The sequence below is a fragment of the Anas platyrhynchos genome, chromosome 1 (genome assembly GCF_047663525.1).
Source record: "Anas platyrhynchos isolate ZD024472 breed Pekin duck chromosome 1, IASCAAS_PekinDuck_T2T, whole genome shotgun sequence".
In the NCBI taxonomy this organism is placed as follows: domain Eukaryota; kingdom Metazoa; phylum Chordata; class Aves; order Anseriformes; family Anatidae; genus Anas; species Anas platyrhynchos.
Window position 1 is genome coordinate 74,747,283 of NC_092587.1, and position 18,924 is coordinate 74,766,206.

At 38.3% G+C, this 18,924-nt stretch overlaps 1 protein-coding gene and 1 long non-coding RNA gene across 15 annotated transcripts in view; one reads left to right on the plus strand and one right to left on the minus strand.

Moving 5' to 3' along the window:
- The window catches only part of BMAL2 (basic helix-loop-helix ARNT like 2), a 56,565-nt gene extending 40,813 nt beyond the window's left edge, over positions 1 to 15,752 (minus strand). For 6 of the 14 annotated variants that reach the window (XR_011811085.1, XR_011811086.1, XR_011811083.1 and 3 more), the window contains exons 1-6: positions 10,516 to 15,483; positions 9,692 to 9,741; positions 7,905 to 8,049; positions 6,672 to 6,707; positions 2,677 to 2,715; positions 427 to 584 (exon numbers count right to left, since the gene is read on the minus strand). Coding sequence is in view for 9 of the 14 variants with exons in the window: in XM_072041906.1 (XP_071898007.1) it covers positions 427 to 584; positions 2,677 to 2,715; positions 6,672 to 6,707; positions 7,905 to 8,049; positions 9,692 to 9,741; positions 10,516 to 10,592 (505 nt within the window). In the remaining 5 variants the exon portion in view is untranslated. The other 8 variants (XR_011811077.1, XM_021276838.4, XM_072041930.1 and 5 more) reach the window with 6 other exon arrangements.
- A 248-nt stretch (positions 15,753 to 16,000) lies between these two features.
- On the plus strand, positions 16,001 to 17,650 carry LOC140003121 (uncharacterized). Its single transcript, XR_011811125.1, has 2 exons — positions 16,001 to 16,638; positions 17,118 to 17,650. It is a non-coding gene; the product is annotated as an uncharacterized lncRNA (long non-coding RNA).
- The last annotated feature ends 1,274 nt before the right edge of the window (positions 17,651 to 18,924 follow it).

Genomic DNA, 18,924 nt, shown 5'->3' on the forward strand with positions numbered 1-18,924 from the left:
CTCTGCAGTAAGAAACATTAGTTTGAAGACTATTTTCTTCTCACTAGCAGTACAGCTACTGATGTTAGTACAGCACCACCGGTATTACTGTTAAAGAAAGTATGATGGGAAGTTGAGAGACAGCAGAACTTTTGAGGGTTAGAAAATAACAGAAGATAAAATTGCTTGATTTTTCTATAATTTTGAAAAGGTATAGCCTTAGTTAACAAGGTATCAGACACTGAAGTATTGCTTATTATAGCAGAAAAAAATATAAATAAATGAAATTCTGGAAACTACAAATGTAAAATTAAACAAAGAACAGACTCAAATGAATGCAGCAAGGAAACAAAACAGAAGACCTTAGATGTATATAACATCAAAGAAAATATGTAGTATAACTCCTGATAGAACAAGGACTGTCAGGATTAGTTTCCTAAAACCTACCTTTTAAAGATTTTAAGTGTTGCACAGCCATCCGTAAAACTGTAAGTTTATCTAGTTTTCGTGCCATGGGGTTGCACTGGGGTATCATAGCAGACAATTCCTCTATCAAATTATTCATTTTGTCTCTTCTTCGTTTCTCTGTTTGACTGTGAGCCTCTCTAATAAAAAAAAATATATATTTTAAGGTGTAGAACACACAATTTTCCTCATAATATTCATCAATATAATTTTGGGAGTGGAATGTATCATGAGAAGTATCACTGCACTGAAATGTTTTTTTATACACATGTATTTGACAATTGGATTCATGTGAACAAAGTAGCAACAGTTACAATAATGAAGTGAAATATTGCAACAACTTGATCATATATGGCAGAAACAAGAGTTGATGAAGACTTACAAAACTGAAATTCTTCTTGTGACCCTTAAGGCTCAAGTGAATACCTTGACATCTTACTGCATACCAGACATTTGATGTAATTAGTAGACATTTGAAGACATTGCTGTTCTCTAGCCTGTGTAATGTGATGGTGAATTCATTCTACTACTATTTCTTTTTAAACAAATAATGCTCTAAGCACTCGCTGAAGTATCTCTGAGCTCTGTCTATGCAAACTCACAATAATCCAGAATGAACATTGTCTTCTTGTTATTTATTTAGCGTGAAAATAACTTGTATTGAAAAAAGACACAAATACAAGCATTTATTCACAGCACAAATGACAGTTACATGTGGTTATAAGAGATGCTATGGAAACTGGAAGAAAAAGCTATGCTTCATCTATTTTCCACTAGTGGTGTTTCAGAAAGCTTTCCCCCTTCATTCACTTAGTAAGGTGGATTAAGGAAGGGTTTCAGCCTCTGTGAAGGTATCACAAATACATTTTTATCTCAGGTCACCTTTTCTCAAATTCTTTCTAGTCTAGTATGTTGACTTTCTAGCTGATCATCGTCCCTCTACCGTTTAGCTGGTCAAGTTGAATTAATTCTATTCCCTTCTCACTCAGAAGACAAGCTAGCCACTCATTTAAAATAAGGATTATTTCAACCCTTTCTGATTGAGACCAGACACAATGGCAGTTAACCGAATCAAGCAACATGTTTTGTTTAACTGATCCCCAAATTCTTCCTTTTCAGTGTATTGTAACAAAGCATTAAAGACAATAAAGTTCAATAACTCTGGCCTGCTAGAAAGAGTGAAGTACAGTTTTAAAGATGTAGTCTTCTTTGTTTTTAATTATTTTCCTTTGGAAGCACAAAAAAGAAATTTCCCCTCCATATGGGTAACTTTGGATCACTCATACAAATTCCCACCCCCCTACCCTCCCCCCCGAAGCCTTTTTTAGTTTACTTTCATCAGTTATTCTTGGCTCACTCCACTTTTCCTTTGTATCAGGGTAGGGCCAGTCAAGTAATATATTATGTATGCTCTTTGTACTTTGAACCTCGGGAAAATGGTTACAAACATATGGGGAAACAGAACAATCTTCCACACCTCTAATATTTAAGAATAATTTATTGATACAGAAATCTTAGTGAAACTTGATGATTCAGAAAGCCTGCTGTTACATTCCACAGTTAAAAGCAGGAAGGGAGAAGAGCAAGTTTCCTAATAAGCTCGTGAAAAGGAACACTGGACAGAGATTAACTGTTGATCAAACCCTCAAGAATGTCTTCCAACATATACTTTTTTTTTTTTTATAAAATAAAAATCCAACATCTAAGGAAAAAAATTAACAGTACAACATGAGTATCAAAGCAATGTACAAAATACAGTTTTACATAGTGATCTGGGGTACTCATTAAAGAAAAACAAATTTTGGAGTTTAAAAAACTATAAATTTGGTTCGGAACACTATTTAATTTCTTCTATTTAATTTAATGGAGACCAGATCATCTTGGAAGTCTTTTCCAACCTTCTTGTTTCTACAATAATTACTAGTTAGCATATTGCATAAATAATGCTTCAGACAAGTACTTTTTGTCAATTTTAATTTGCATTAAGGTAAGATGTGAATTCACAGTGCAGTGGCAATCATTAAGTAATTCCATATATGAGCACTTGTTCCAGAACAAGAATTATTTGTCATGCTTTCACTGAATCCATTTTTGTGTGGGATGATTCTTAAATACCTCCATGTGTAAACAAATCCAGAAGAAACAATTCCTCACTTCATGCAGCCTGAGGATCAGCTAGCTTCCTTTATACACAACTTGAGAGTATAGCATTTAATGCTATAAAGTTAGTACCTGAAATCTTTTATCTTAAGATGTTCTTCATCTTCACTCCTAGAGAAAACAAGATATAAAGTCTTACGTTGTATATTTAGTACTAGGCACTTCTTCCATGAATTCAAGAAAATACAGAAAATGCTATAAATTTACTGTCACTCCAACAAAACCAAAACCACAAAAATTCCTAACACAAACGTTATCTAGAAAGTGATGCGTAACACAAATTAAAAAAAACGTAATTTCCAATATTCACAGTTATGTGAACATATTACAGGGATATTTCATTATTATAGAGCTATTTCTAACCTAAAGAAAACAAAATTAATGGTACATTCAAACAGCTTAAGTCCAGTCTTGATTTAGTGTATTTTTTTTTTAATTTTTCAAGGGTCCTCTATTAATGTTCTTATTTCCAAAATCTGATTGCCAAAAGATTAAAAAAAAAACAACCCTAGCCTAGGTTGGCCCTAAAATATAACATAATTGCTCAAGGACCAAAAAAGAAGTAAAAATTAAAGTTTTCCCATACCCCACAGCAATGACTGGAAAGAGTCTATATAAGAAAACCATAAATGAAAGACAGTCATAGCACCAATATGATGATAAATACTTAGCAGCAGGAAAACTTAAACAATAATTCAAACAAAAGCAATGATCTTTTCTCTTCTCCAAGATCACAGTATTTCCCACCACAATCTTCAAGAAATTCAGAAAGTGGCCTAATAGATGTCTTGCCAATTCAGTATGAGCAATTTGGTACTTGCAGAGAGGCAGTTCCACACTAATATTGGCAACTATTTTCTTTAAAAGAAACTGATACAAGCATTTTTTAAATCTATACAACAGTACTTCAGCTCTTTTTTTTTTTTAATTTTTTTTTTTAATTCAGCAGTGGAGACACCTCATGTAGTACTCTAAGCTTCATTCCAGAGGAGAGACCTGCTAGCTTCAAGATCATTTTAGAAGATGTGTATGTTGTGGCAGGATTGTAAGGAGACAAGCCAATCAGGCAGTGGCTGTTTCCTATAAGAAAACAGAAGTAAGAGGTGGAAGGAAAGATGGAGATTAAAGCTTTAGAAAAGACTTCAAAAGCTGCTTCCATCTACAACCCGGCACTGACCCCAATAAGGAAGGATACAGCAGCCAGAGTCAAACTAACACAAAACCAATCCACAGATCCAGCTGCTCAACCTGGATTTTACTAGAACCCAGGCATCTTCCAGGTAGTCTGATAAACCCGAATTCAGGATTAGGTTGGGCTCACATGACCCTAGAATTTATCTTTAGTGAAACTGTTTCAGATCTGGAGGAGTTATCAATACCTAATATTTCTTCTTTCATTTTGAAATAAACTTTTACCAGAAACGTGCATATACTACAAACTCCAGTACTTAATCCCTTTTTTTGTCTCAGCCTTTATTGGCAAGGCCAATTGTTCCCAGCCCCAAGCTAGAAAACAGTGACAGGGATCGAGATGAAGCACCTATACTTCACTAGGAAACTGCAGGTGACCTGCTACACCATTTGATCATTCACAAGTCTACGGGGAATCCGAGGAATCACAGGCCTATCAGTCTGACCCCGGTACCAGGGAAGGTCATGGAGCAGATCATCTTGAATGTCATCTCACAGCACACAGAAAAAATCAAGTAAGCAGATGCAACCATCATGTGTTCATGGAGTACAGATCCTGCCTTACTGACCTGATCTCCTTCTGCAGTAAGGATGACAGAGAGGCTATACACGCTGTTTACATAGATTTCAGTAAAGAACTTGACACTTTCCCACAGTATTCTCCTGGAAAAACCTGACTGCTCAAGGCTTGGACAGGCTTACACTGCTGCGTGAAGAACTGACTGTACAGCCAGGCTCAGAGAGTCCTAGTGACTGGTGACTAGGACTAGTCTGACCCAGATAGCAGCCAGTCACCAGTAGCATTCCCCATGGCACAGTATTGGGGCAAGCCTTGTTTAACATTGATAAAAAATTTTAATATTGATAAAAATTATCTGGACAAGGGGATTAAGAACACCTTCTGTAAGCTTGCAGACAATATCAAGTTTGACAGTTCCGCCTATCTGTTTGAGGGGAAAAAAGTTTTGCATAGGTATCTGGATAGACTAGATCAATGGGCTGAGTCCAATCACACAATATTCAACAAGACTAAGAAGTGCCAGGCTCTGCGTTTGGGCTATAAAAATCCCATGCAGCAACACAGTCTTGTGGAAGAGTGGCTAGAAAGCCACCCAGCAGAAAGGGCCCTTTGGGGGTGCTAGCTTGACAGCCATCTGAACACAAGCCAGCAGTGTACTCCAGTGGCCAAGAGGTCCAATGGCATCGGCTTTGCATCTGAAATAGTGTGGTTAGCAGGCCTACTAAAGTGATTATCCCTCTGTACTTAGAACTGGTGAGATCAAACCTCAAATACTGTGTTCAGTTTTGGGCCTTTCATTGCAAGAAGGATACTGAGTTGCTTGAGCATTGTTCAGAGAAAGGACTAGAACACAGAACTCATGACAAACCGCTGAGGGAACAAGTTGTTTAGTCTGAAGAAAAGGAGGCTGAGGGGAGACCTCACTGTTTTCTACAACTATGTGAAAGGAGGCTGGCAGTCTCTCCTCTCAGATGACGAGCAATAGGACACAAGGAAATAGTTTCAAGTTGCAGCAGTGGAGATTTAGATTGTATATTAGGAGAAATTTCTTCAGAGAAAGGGTGGTGAAGCATTGGAATGGGCTGCCCAGGAAGTGGTGGAGTCACCATCCCTGAAGAGACGTAGGTGTGGCAATAAGGGACACAGGTCAGGGATGGTACTCAACAGGTCAGGTTGATGGTTGGCCTTGGTAATCTTGAAGGTATTTTGCAACCTAGATGATTCCTTGATACTGTAAAAGTTACCTTATCTGACCGTAAGAGGTGAAGAGATAAAGTAAAGCCAGATCACCTGCAATGCAGCATGCAGAGTCTTGACTGTATCTCTTCCCTCAGAAGCTTCACTTAGGGAAGAAACTTGAACAAGTTTGCTGTTCAAGCAACCAGTCACAGCCTTCAATGGATTTATATAGCCTCTGTCCTAACAGATGTGCTGTTATTGATATAAATAGCTAGGTTAAGACTACCTTGAACACAGAGTGAAAGTGTACCTCATGGCTCTAATGTAGGTGTCCTTTATTTGTACCAGCAAGAACAGGATTGTTATTATTCAAAATAAATTACCACCACCTTTTCATCTATTATTTGATTTATTAATCATAATTCCTTACTTCTTCTAAAAATGAAGTGAGGGTCTTAAATATAAAAGAGAATTATCTTTATTCAAATATTTCCATCACGAGCACAATGGAAAAGTCCACAAAAAAAATAATTTATGCACAGAAGGTTTTAATACTACCAAATAAATCATGCACCAAATATTGACTGTAAGGATAAAATAGAATACTGGACAGCTACATATAAACATATAAATTCTAAGTAAGGTATTGAGGTGCAGAGAAAGAAATCACAAAGTAACAATGTAACTAATAACTACTCCATAATACACACATAGGCTTTATTTATACCGCACAGCTAATATTAATGTTGGCTTGTCACCTCATAATAACATTATTTTAACATATATGTGGTAGTTATATTTTAAAAAGCACACCATGAAGGATGAAAAAAATTGAAAAACATTTTTAGATGTGCCAGTCCTAGAAGAGCATGAGATATTCCCTTCACCTCGTCGGCCTTATTTAACAGTTACTCTTTTCTTTCCTATTTGTATCTTAATTTCAACATGAATAAGTCTGGTAAATATATGAGCTCGTTAGTGTCATTTTTGAAAGAAACAGTAGAAAACTTTACCACTGAATGGATCTATCCACCCCACTAATTAGCTACACCTTTCGCAACACAGATACATATCCTTATACAAGCATTCCTTAAGGCAAACAACGCAGCTTAGCTAGACAAATGGGAAAGTGGGACAGAACATTGAAAACAGAAATGGATTCATTTACAAAGAGTACCTTTTCTGAGGATCACCATCAACTTCAACCGCAACCCTACAAAACAGGTAATGAAGTGAGCTGAATGTATTTTGAAATGCAAGATGACTTGATATACTTAATGGTGCAGAAAAAAAAGTGTGGAAATCCCACTTGATTATTCACTCATTCTCAGCAAGAATATTAGTTTTTACAAACGGATTGTTAGTATTTATAAAATGATACTTTTTCAACTTACACATGATTTTTCTGACAGAAGTTTTATGAAATCAGAAACAGATCCAAACTTCAGGGAAACACTATTGAACAACCAGCATTTTCATTAAACATGTAAAATCAACTAATAGTACAGAAAAACAAAAAACAATGGAGACTTCTTTCAGAAGCTATTGTCTTTCTGGAGTTTTCAGAGATCTTCTCGATAGACATGAAGCTGCGAGTTGATAATTACATCAACATCCACAGTATAGCTACATTCTGTAGATCACTGGCCTATATATGGAAAAAGCATGGTTTAAAGAGAATTGCTTTAATAATCACAAATACATGTAAATTTCCTACAATCCCCATCCTTTTAAAGTGGATTTTCCACACTTGTAACAGAGAGATGCTTGTAATGCAGTAGATCTGCATGCTGACTTACTTCTAGCTGATAAATATAACTTTGAACAAAGGACTTGAAATTGTATTTTTTGTTTTGTATGAACAATTGCTTGGTTAACTGGTATCTGTTTGGCTGTTATAAAACTGGAGAAAACAGCTAATAGTATCAGTGCACTTAAAGAGACCGAGTACTACTGCAGGAAGGTACTCATTTTTAGGTCACAGCTCTCTCTGGATATTTATATAAATGGCTGCCCTGTTCACTGAAGAAGCAGTTCTGATTCTCCAATTCTACATCAAAGAGATTAAAAATGATATTCAAAGGTGCACTTCTGAGACTTCAAGCTATTTAATAATTTGCTGCAAGCAGAAAAAGACAAGTGTCAGGATTGAAGTTTCATTATTAAAGACACATTACCAGACACTTCAGGACAGGAAGACACATTACAGAAACCCACATACACGTATATCACCTGGATTCAAGGATTCTATTTTTTGAGTTTTAAGTGATCAGAACTGTCAACACTTTTAGAAGAAGAACTGAAATAAGTAGTTGTAATAAATTTGAGATGCTCATTTGTTATTTCTATGACACAGTAACTTTCTAATTCTCTTTATTTATGTGGAGACACAAACAATCAATTTACTTACTGGTTATCAGAATCACTTCCTTTGCGCTTCCTTGGAATCTCAGCCACAGAAGCGTTGAAAGAAGCAGTAACAGTCTTAGTTATTGGATTCATGAGGCTTGAGACTCCAGAAGTAATGCACGGGCTTCCATCTATTGAGAAATTATCTATAAATGAAGAAAAAAAGCTCAGCATTCAATGCAAGCTACATCATCATGCATTCATTCTGACTTTCATTTGTAGAAAAGAAAAAAAAAAACACATTTGTAGGTGATTTACACCTGAGACAAAAACCAAGTTACACTGCTACAACTTATGTACAGAAAACAGCACATCATTTTTCCACAGTCCTATGAAGACCTCCACAACTTACTCAATAGCCTAATGCAATGTAAAAATATACCTTTTTCCTCAGTTTCCACAGACTACAGTTAAATCTCCCAGCACCTCAAGCATCTTGCTCCACAAGATGCAGCATTAGCTAGCAGATCCAAATATTAACTCTACATTCAATTTAAACAAAATAAAATAAGCTATGTTTTTTAAACAAGCTGAGCATCCCAAAAAAAGAAGATTTGCTATGTTTCTGACATAAAATCTATAGTTATTCATAACATCAATCGCATAGGCCAAGAGAGTCTTGAAAGCTTGTCACATATCTCAGAGAACCCTTGAAAATTCTCCTATCAAGGAAAACAGCTTTCTTTCTCAGACAGAAAAAAAAAAAAGCCACAAGCCAAAATAATCCTAGCATCCTACCGGTAAAGGAACGTACTCTCAAGGAACCTAAGCACTAATGCACTTTTTATTCCCTATCTCAGTGCAAAGTTATTACAAAGAATTACCCAGCTGATGCTTAAAGAAATAGAGCTAAATTTGTTTCAGCAACGCAGGCAATCCTTTAGGCTTCCCATGTTAGTGAGGAAACTATCCAGCATCATACAACTAGAAACAAGAAAGGATTAATTCTACAAAGCAAGTATCTCCTACTTTTGCAGGAGGCAAAAAACAAATAGGCACTTTCAAAATCCAGCATGAAGAAAATCTGGATACTTTATTAAGAGTATTTTTTTTTTTTTAGCATCTGTGTTGTCTGTAAAATGAATGAAGCACAGCGTATGCTTTTTTCCCCTCTTGGGTATAAATGCATCTTACACCGGAAAAATTACCTCCTAGGTCCTCATTTTCTGTTGGAATATTACTCTAGAGAGTTAAATGAAAATAGACTAATACTTGAAGAACATTGCCTGGTCTTCCACTAATCCTCTCTCTACCAAGTCAGACTACAGAGAGTCAGCTCGTTTTATTTTAGAAATCTCTTTAACTCATTAAGCCACATAGGAAGTTCCAAAGAAAAGTAAGTGGTGGGAACACAGAAAATCAATCAACACTTCTGAAAAAAGTAACAGTCTTTGGGCATCTACAACAGAAAGAAGAGGTAGTTGCTTCAAACACACAATACATTCAAACTAGGGATACTAAAATTATTTTAAAATAAGTTATAAATACATATTTTTTGATTAATCATCACTTTATAGTTTCACTTGTTATTTCTGCTACAAATTCCTGCAATTATAAAACCAAACAAAAACAATTCCAAAGGAACTTCTTATTCATAGGGAGTAGTTTTACTTCTTTAACAGCAGTCTGCAATCATTAAATGAGGTTTTTGAAGTAACAATCATTCTTCATGCATATTCATACGAGTATTTACTAAACAGAAACCTAAATGTACCAAAGACAAGAATGCTTTCAGCACAACAAATCCTTTCATCCTTTAACAAGGCAGGACAGAACAGACCCACTGACCTAAATACTCCTTTGCACACAGATGGCCAGCCTGCTTCCTAAACCACTTCCTTTTAAAGAAACAAAAAGGAATCTGTGTGTTATTTACAGCTTTTCCAATTTATCCTTCATATTATCAAAATAACTACAATTTTTCCTGACACTCTGGCACTAAGTTCTGAACACTGAACCCATCTCCTAACTTTTTTTCTTAAAAAAGATAAAACAGAATGTTTAGTTTATGAGTAACAATTTATTAGAACTTCTACATCGAAATGTTGAGGTGATAGGCTGAATCCTTACTATCACAGTGACATCTTAAATGAAATGCCATATTAGATACCATCTAGCTATATCTTCAGTAAGATAGATAATATTAAGAATTTGTATTAATTCCTGCCATGTACAGCATGCAGCACATACTCTTACGTATTTAAGATTATCCAAAAAAAAAAAAAACAGAAAACAAATAGGGAAATCAATTAAAACTTCAGAACTACCAAATGCAGTAGAAAACTAAATACTTAAAATTTCACAGACAAGAACAAGTATTTTTAATACCTACTACTCACTGAACAAGAAGCAGACAGAAACAGTTCATAAAGCTAGGTCAGCTTTAAGAAATCAGTAAAAGCGCTTTAAAATAATCCCTTCGGGCTTTCTGTAATAGCTCTCACTATGAGACTAGGTGATTCCAAGGTCTGCCCCTGAAGAATGCCTTTATCTTCTGCACTCTGCAATAAGAGACTTCTTCACTCTGCCTGTACCACGTTGGGAGAGATGGATAAAGGATCCAATCAATAAGGTGTGTTTCTACGATAGGAGGTTCCTAGCTGGATTCCTACCTTTTGTTTGTGCAGCTGAGGGACCTCCTTATATTTTCCTTTTCTGTGAATGGTTTCATACCATTAAAACCAAGCATTTCTAGGAACACATGAAGCGAAACTAAATGGCTCCCACTCTTGTTTCATGAACCCACAAAGACCATCTTTATTACAAATTTATTTTCCTGGATGATTAAAATCATTAGTTACTTTTGAAAAGAGTGCGCGGAACAGTTTAGTTCAACTAGATATATTTTGTTTTGCTCCTCCAAAGGCTATTATTTACAGTAGCTTGGATTGCAAGACTAACAAAATTCAAATTGACTTTTTTTTAAACTAATGCTATTAATAATTTCACACTTTTGCTAAGGCCCTGGCATACTGTTGACTGAGCAAATAGACATATGTTTTCAAGGCACTATTTATGATCTGCTTGGTTCTCAGTATTAAACATATATACTTATCTTAAAAATACTGAAGAAGCATATTAGGTATGTACATCAGGACAGTCAAATGTAATATTAGAAACAAAAAACAGCGTTATAAGCATTGTCTCTATGAAAAAAGAAAGCCCATACAAACATATCACATGAAAAATTATATGTTCTCACTAAACATATTAGAATTAATCAGGCAAAACCTAACATTTAAATAATGGTTATAAATTTATACAGTTGTGGAAAAATACATTCAGTAATTGTTCTGTGTGAAACCCATGCAATGTATTAAAAGACTCGTTTCTACGTTTCTAATTACTGACAATAGTATTTTCTAAACAGATGCCACATTTCTGAGCCGTCTGTACCACTAGCGATTTTAAGGTTTCCAATTCCTAAACAAACACAGGCTATTAGGAAAGGCTTATGGCCAAACTCCACCAGCCATAAAAGGTGCGATGCCTCCAAGCAAACAGTTATGTCCACATCTGAACTAACCATTCTAGGGCCTCTTGGAGAGTAGCAGACATTTCTAGGGTGATTCATATCAACCTAAAATAGGCTCATACAGTTGGTTAAATGAAATTTAACATTTTTAGGGTGATTCATCTCAATCTAAAATATATTCCCATAGTTGGTTGGATGAAATGCAGCCTGTGAGTGCCTGCCTCCTTCCCTTTGGTAATTATACAAAGAAGAAAGTAGCTAGCTCTGATGCTGCTATCTGCTCCACTGACATCTGCAGATAAGCAAGGTGAATCCCACACAAGATGGCTACAGACCTCTCATGAAGCTGCTGCAATACAACAGCCACAGAGAGCACCTGGTAGAGTCACATGCAACAAATCCCAGACAATTTTTCAGAATTATGGCCTTAATTATGCCTTACTGCCACTTCATGATCCACTCACCTCCCTGTCAAAGTTCAGCTTTTGGCTAGAGATAGATTTACTCCCCATAGGCTCTCCTGAAATATTCATTTAATATTAGAACATATTTGTCACTTCTTAGAATCATCAAAATGTACAAGATAAATATAGACACTCCAAACATAAGCAGAAAAATACAAGTAATGTAGATATTAATAAATAATAAAAAACCCTCTTAATCTGCCCTCATTTAGAGTTTTTTTTTTGTTTTGTTTTTTAAGCAACTAAAAAACAACATCTAAATCCATCTACTGGGATATTTCAGTAAAACATATTTGAAGTAAGATATCAATGAGCAAGTACCTTTCAAAAAACAAAACCAAAGCAACCTTTTGGGTGGCATTCTGTATGCATTTGTCCTCAGAAGATACAACACTGAACTATTCTCCATGTCACAGCTCAGCAGCTGCTTAAGGAATTCCAAGCTTTGACAGCTTTCAAGAACTCAAAATCGTGTTAGAAGTGAATGCAGTTAAGGTGGCACATAAGTGGTCCTTACTTGCTAGATTACTTACTGAAATTGAGATCTACTCACATGAGCTACTAGGCTGTCTATTAGTAAGTACAGTACTACAGCAGAGCAGCAACAAGCCAGCAGAGCAAAGCAGGTGGTTACAGAAGTCCCCACTTCTAGTTTTTTAGTAGTCCAGGGAGCTTATGTTAAATCCCATTCAATCTGGTTCACTGGACTGAGAATCCTTAAAATGCATGTGTTTTAAAGTTGTCTGAGAACCAACCCTTGGTTCAGTTCTTTACATCTAGAGTTGGAGTACATTTGGTATGCTCCTGGAGTGTCATTAACCTTCCTACGATACCATTCTAGCTTAGGTTCTTCTGAAAGAGGTCTACTTCATTTATATCAAAGCTGCAGAGCAGTATGTGAGGATGACTAAGAATTCACTTCAAAATAATGCTGTTGCTCTGAACCTAAACGCCAACACACACATATAGCCTCCAAGTACATACTTGATTTAAGGGTCTCAGCCTGAAGCTCTTATGAGTGTAGTCATAAAGAGAAGCAGAGGCATGAACACACAAAGGTACCTAAGCAACCTAGGTTTTCTAAACTGAGGTACTACCCAAGATGCCAGTTGGATTCTTAAGTTTCACAATGCTTAAGACATGCTCAAAATTTTTGTTTGAAGATTTAAGAAGTCTCTGGTTTCCCAAGCAATTACAAATGTAACTAGCTGTACATGCACTGATGCATACTCACACAAGATAGCTATTGATTCAATTAGTTTTGAATAGCTTTACTTTACTACAAAACTGTTTTTTCTAAAATCATTCTAATGAATTCTTACTCCATGTTTTTACTACAGAATGAGAAAAACTGTACACGTATTCTACATATCTATAGTACTTTATGCTGTATGAGGAAGAAAGTTACAGGCACCATGATAGGCATCATTTTACAGGTCCTGCATGTCTGAACACATATAAAGCAGGCAACCATATTTTCTAAATAGGGGTGAGAGTTGTATTAAATATTCTGGGGTTTACAGCTTTAAAACAGGCCATGAAAACTATCTTCAAACTACTTACAGTACAACAGCCCACAGTATACCTTCCTTTAAAGCTGGGGCAACTGTATTCGTCAGGGGTAAGTTATGAAAATACCAGGAAGGTATTGTCTAAAACAAGTGTTTTTTTTTTTGTTTTGTTTTTTTTTGTGTCACACTTCATAAGCATGCATAAACAGGAAAAAGATGCATACTTCAGTAAACAGAGTAACTCTTACGGGTTGGCTTAAGAACACTGCATTTGTTTTTATTATGACAAAATGCTGAAAATAAAAATTTTAATATCCCAAAATATACAAATTTAAACCAAATATTAATACAGGCCACTGATTACTTTCTGTGTCTACGCTCATTTATTTTCATCATTCAGAAAAAAATACTCAAGAATCACAACTAATTAAATAAAATATTCACTCAATAGATCTCAGACACCAATGTGCCCAAACCTATCAGTTTATTAAAAAGTGTGACTGTAACTACCTAATGAAAAGATACCAGACAAGCCCTTGAAAGATTACCCTGCTTTCCTTGTCACTTCCAGGCTCAAATCAGGTCACTGATAGAAACTGAGTCTCATATATCTCAGTTCATTACCAGGTGGGGAACAAAACAAACCAAAAACACTCTCCAATCATATACTGCTAAGGGAATTGAGTATACCTGGTTTTCCTTGAATCAAAAACATGCAAGAAAATGCTGACCCCATCAAGCCTGGAGCCCGACAGGGAATTTTCAACAGCGTATGCATATTGATTCGTTTTCCAGTCACACACAAAGTGGTTTTATTTTTACAGTGAAGATGATTCTGAACCGATGTTACTGTCCAGTTTAGAGTTTGTCTTTAATAATGTGCAAGTATACTAACATTAATGCATACATTTGAGTGGAGAAAAAAAAAAAAACACTAAGAAGCTGACCAGTATGAATCTATTCCCCACAAATGAAGACACTTTTATCTTTTAAAAAGTTGATAGAAAAAGACTCAATTTCTTCCAAATCCGTTAAAAGAACAAGTATAAACATTGAGTAACAACAAAGCCAGGGAGGAGGGTTTCTTCCACAGTAAAACATAAAAGCCTATGCTTCATTACCTTCCCATTTGTAAATGGAAATGACCACAATGGGCTTTCTTTATTTTTATGATTTTGTTCCCATCCATCACATAGAAACTATAACTGCTTATTTTAAACACGACTTTACATGCTGCAAAAACCGTGTGAAATAAGAAACACTTTGTTTTCAAACACTAATTACTTTCTACAAAATTATACTTGTATTTGAACAGCCCAACAACAGAGAGACAGAAAAATGCCTGTTTCTTCTAGACAACCAGGATCCCCATCTATCTTAAAACACACACAAACCAATACGTTTTAAAACAACTAAACCTAGAAGAATCAGCACTAACTAAACAGAACTGCAACGATGATTTAGGAGAGATTTCTTCACTTCTGTTTCTCAAATCCCCAGAAGAGGAAGCAACACACCAGTTTTCAAGGCGGGGGGAGCACAAGCAGCTGCAGCTGGTTTACAGCTTGCCTTTTTTTAGTGCCAGAAACTTAAGATTATGAATAGGAACATAAATCCTTGTTCACTATACAGGCATAGGCATGTGAATGCAGGAGCCAAAAATCACTACACTTAGAATACTAAATTACATTTGCCTGCCAAAAAGTCATCCTAGCATATGAGGTGCATTGCTAATTGCATAACAGAAACAGCGTACTAACTCAAACATAGAGAAACCTTTGCTGCCCACATCACATCAGCATGATGCCACATCTGTAGCTTGAACAAAGTGAAATGCAGTGTGGACGCTGTGTTCGGGGCTCCTGTGGATACACACACCCCGCCGCCGCTGCATCCACCCCTGCTCACTTCAGCTACACGCCAAGCAGAGAACGGCTCGGACTAGAAGGGACCTTAAAGATCACCCAAATCCAACCCCAAGACAGAACTAAAGACACGGGAAGAAGTGAGATGGCACAGCCCGGAGCATACTCGGGGCCAGCGCACGCAGGACAGAGCCTCCTCCCTGCCCCACTCACGGGGTCTCACCGACAGGCGGGCAGACGGACAGCCACGCCAGGTCGCGCCCCGCGGGCGGCACCCCCCCCCCCCGCCCCACACCTGCCCGCGCCCACAGCAGCCGCCCCCCGCCACCTTCGCCAGCCCGCCGCTCCTCCTCGGCCCCCTCGGCGCTCCCCGCTCCTGCCTCTGCCATGGCGGGCGGCCCCGTGCCCGGCTCCACAGCGCCCCCGGCCCTGGCGGCATGCGGGAGGTGAGCTAAGGTGAAACGGAACGGAACGGAACGGAACGGAACGGAACGGAACGGAACGGAACGGAACGGAACGGAACGGAACGGAACGGAACGGAACGGAACGGAACGGAACGGAACGGCCCTGCCGGGGCCGAGGGCGGGCTCTCCAGCGCCCCGCCAAGCTCCCCCTCCGCCCTTCACTGGCACTGCCTCAGCAGAGCCAGCCCCGCCGCCATTTTACCCCCCCCTTCCCCGCCCCGCCGCCATCTCACGCCCCCCACGGCCCGGCGGGGCGGTTCTCGCGAGATGGTGGCGGGGCGGATGGGGAGTGGTCAGGGGCTAATGGCTGATGGGTGAAGGGAGGGCAGGTGCGGCAGAAAGCGCTCAGTGGGAATCTTGGCATGATTTTGGTTGGGTGACACCTTTTTGGGGGTCATCTGCTCCGCCGTGTGGGCAGGGCGATGAACAGTCACGCATGCAAGTAAAAAGGAGCACAAAAATAGTTAACTCTTACCACCATGGTGAATTGTGTAAGCAGACCTCCATTCTGCTAGGCACTGAGGGTGTAACCTTGGTTTTGACTGATGCTAGGTGTGCGGTTTCAAAATGAAGATACCCAGTACCCTCACTGCATCTTGGTTCGCATCCTGGAGTGGTCAGGCTGTGTGAGAACTTTACTCTTTTCGTGTGGAAACCTCAAGTTGCATGTGAAATTGCATAATGTACTGCACCTGGTAAAGGGCATCTGTTCCACACGACTCCACCAGAGCTAACCTGAAATGAAATCTCTCCAATGTGTGGTGTGGGCACCAGGACCTCAGCAGTACCTGTTCCTCTTAACAGAACCACTTTTACTGTGTTGCTCCAGCTCACTCAGGTAGCCTCTGCTTGCTCAGCTCCAGCTGTTAAGTGCAGCAGAACAGGCTGTTGCCTAAGTCTCTCGCATCCTTGACTTGCAGAAAACAGACTCCACAATCAGTAAGATTGTGAAGTAGGTACGTTTCTTCAGCACTGGGCAGCACGGGGGGTAGTCCACCAAAGTCTTGCACATATACATATTCATAACTTGTCCCCATTTCATATTAAAATTACTTCCAATGAGTTATTTCCATAAGCTTGTGAGGAATGTTTTAACAATTCGTGTCAATAAAGAGCAGTCCTGTCTGCCTCTGCGTCCTGCAATTTAATTCTTGAACCACAGATGTAGTTTCTCCCAGTGTGTCCCAGTCTCCCCCTTATTCTAGTCAATTTATCGAGTCTTCAGAAAATATTCCTCCAATTTATGAACCTGTTTGCTTTTGTTATTCCGAACTCCTATTTCTAACAGTTAAGCAGCCTTTTTTGTCTTCTTCGTGATTGATTTAACACTGCTATAGGTGTGACTGTCCCTGTGAATAGCCGGTGAGGAATGTTTTAACTACTCGTGAAGTGTCAGTAAGAGAGCTATTTGTGTTTGTATGTTTTTTCTTTGAAGTTTTTGATGTCTGGGGGTTTCAGAACAACTGCTAACAACTAGTGACTGTTACGGCTTCTGAATGGGACACTATGCAAGCCCCTGATATCTGGCCAGGTGGCCAGAAGATTAAGGAGAAGAAAAAAAAAGAAGCTGAAGGACGGCTAGTAGACAAAACTTGCAGGGGACGCTGTGTACGCTTGACATGCTGCCAAGGAGAAGGGGAAGGGGAAGGAAAGGGGAAGGACAAGAAAAAAACTTGGAGAGGAAGACTACGAGCCTTCAGCATGAAAGACCCCTAGAGACCCGCAGAGGGACCAGGACCACCGGAGACTGATGCGCATGCTCCAGTAGGAGGGACTGGATCCCGGAAGCTAATTATAATAACCTATTTTTTTTAGAAGTAGTAATGAATATGTATTAGTCTAGGAGCATAAAAATCAGCTACTTGATTTAACTGGTGTGCGTCCTGGTGGAGCGGAGACTCCCGGTGCACCCAGCGCTGTTTGCTTACCTCTATTCTTTTAATAAATCCTATTTTTTATTTAATCCTACTTTGGGACTGAGCGAATTTATAACAAGCTCCTCCCATCTGCGCTTGTGCAGTGTCACCTGGTGGTGGTTGCCAGGGGTTGTGGGGATGAAAGTTGGTGACTCTTCCTCATCACCGCTAGTTGACCTCTTGTCCTTGTGCAGACTCAATTGCTCCTTGGCTCTTGCCCATCCACAGGACCAGTTTCTACCAGTGTCTTAGGCTCACATGATAGGCTCACACTCTTATCATGAGACTAACCTTGGTAAGGGGCCCAAGACTTCTTGCTATAGTTAATTTTCACAATTCACAATAGTTAGAAAAGACAGTAAGTAGCATCCACTGGTTTAATACTGTCAGCGCTCTATCTCTATTTGCTAAAATTCTCCTAACTCTCTCTCTCATCCTTACCTGAGCCATCTTCATAGGCTGCATGTTTCCCTGTACCTACCTGTTGAACTCATGTTCAAGGGGCCAAGTGTGTACAGGGCAGCTGGATCCAGGTGATCTGAGACCTGTGTGAAGAAAGCTACCTCTACAAGTGTACTGTTCCATTGACTTCCAGAGCTTCTGGCAGTTACTAGTAAAGGAAGCTCCTTTGGAACTAGCAAAAGCGGGTGCAATATTCTCAAAGTGTATCACATTGTCGGCATCTGTTCTAGAGGTTAATGTTTAAGTTGTTAAAATTTCTATCTTTGTGCAACAGACAACAATCACAAAAGGGATAGCTTTTTTGGTCTGGAGGCATAACAAAATTATTCTCTAAGATAAAAAGAAAAGCATCCTTTGCTAAAAGTGAAAAAGAAAATTAAATACACAAAAAATATGTTGGCTTTAATAAAAGCAAGAATATTATTTACCTATGTATGTTCATAATTCATTACATTATGCAAAGATGAAAGAAGTGTGCGTGAATGCTTGTTATCTCTCCAGGTCTAAAGACATTGCAAGCACGCGAAGCATTAAGACAAACCCATGAGTAGTAAAATTGCTCTTGCAGAAATAAATTGCTTGAAAGATAGTTTTCTGAAAGGCTCTTTTCTTCAAAATGATAGTCACATGCAGCAGAGCAATAGGTCTAGTGCTGTAGTAACAGTCCAGACTCTTGCAGTAATAGACATCTCACCACTGGTGGTAAGTCTACAGCTAGTTAGGGCTTTTTAGAAAATGACAGGACTGTTTATTGCTGCCTTGCGTAAAAAAATAAAATAAATTAAAAAAAAATCTCCCAAATAAGGAAATGCTAAAGTCCTACTAAATATTCTTACTAAAGCTTGGTATACCTTTTGGTATACT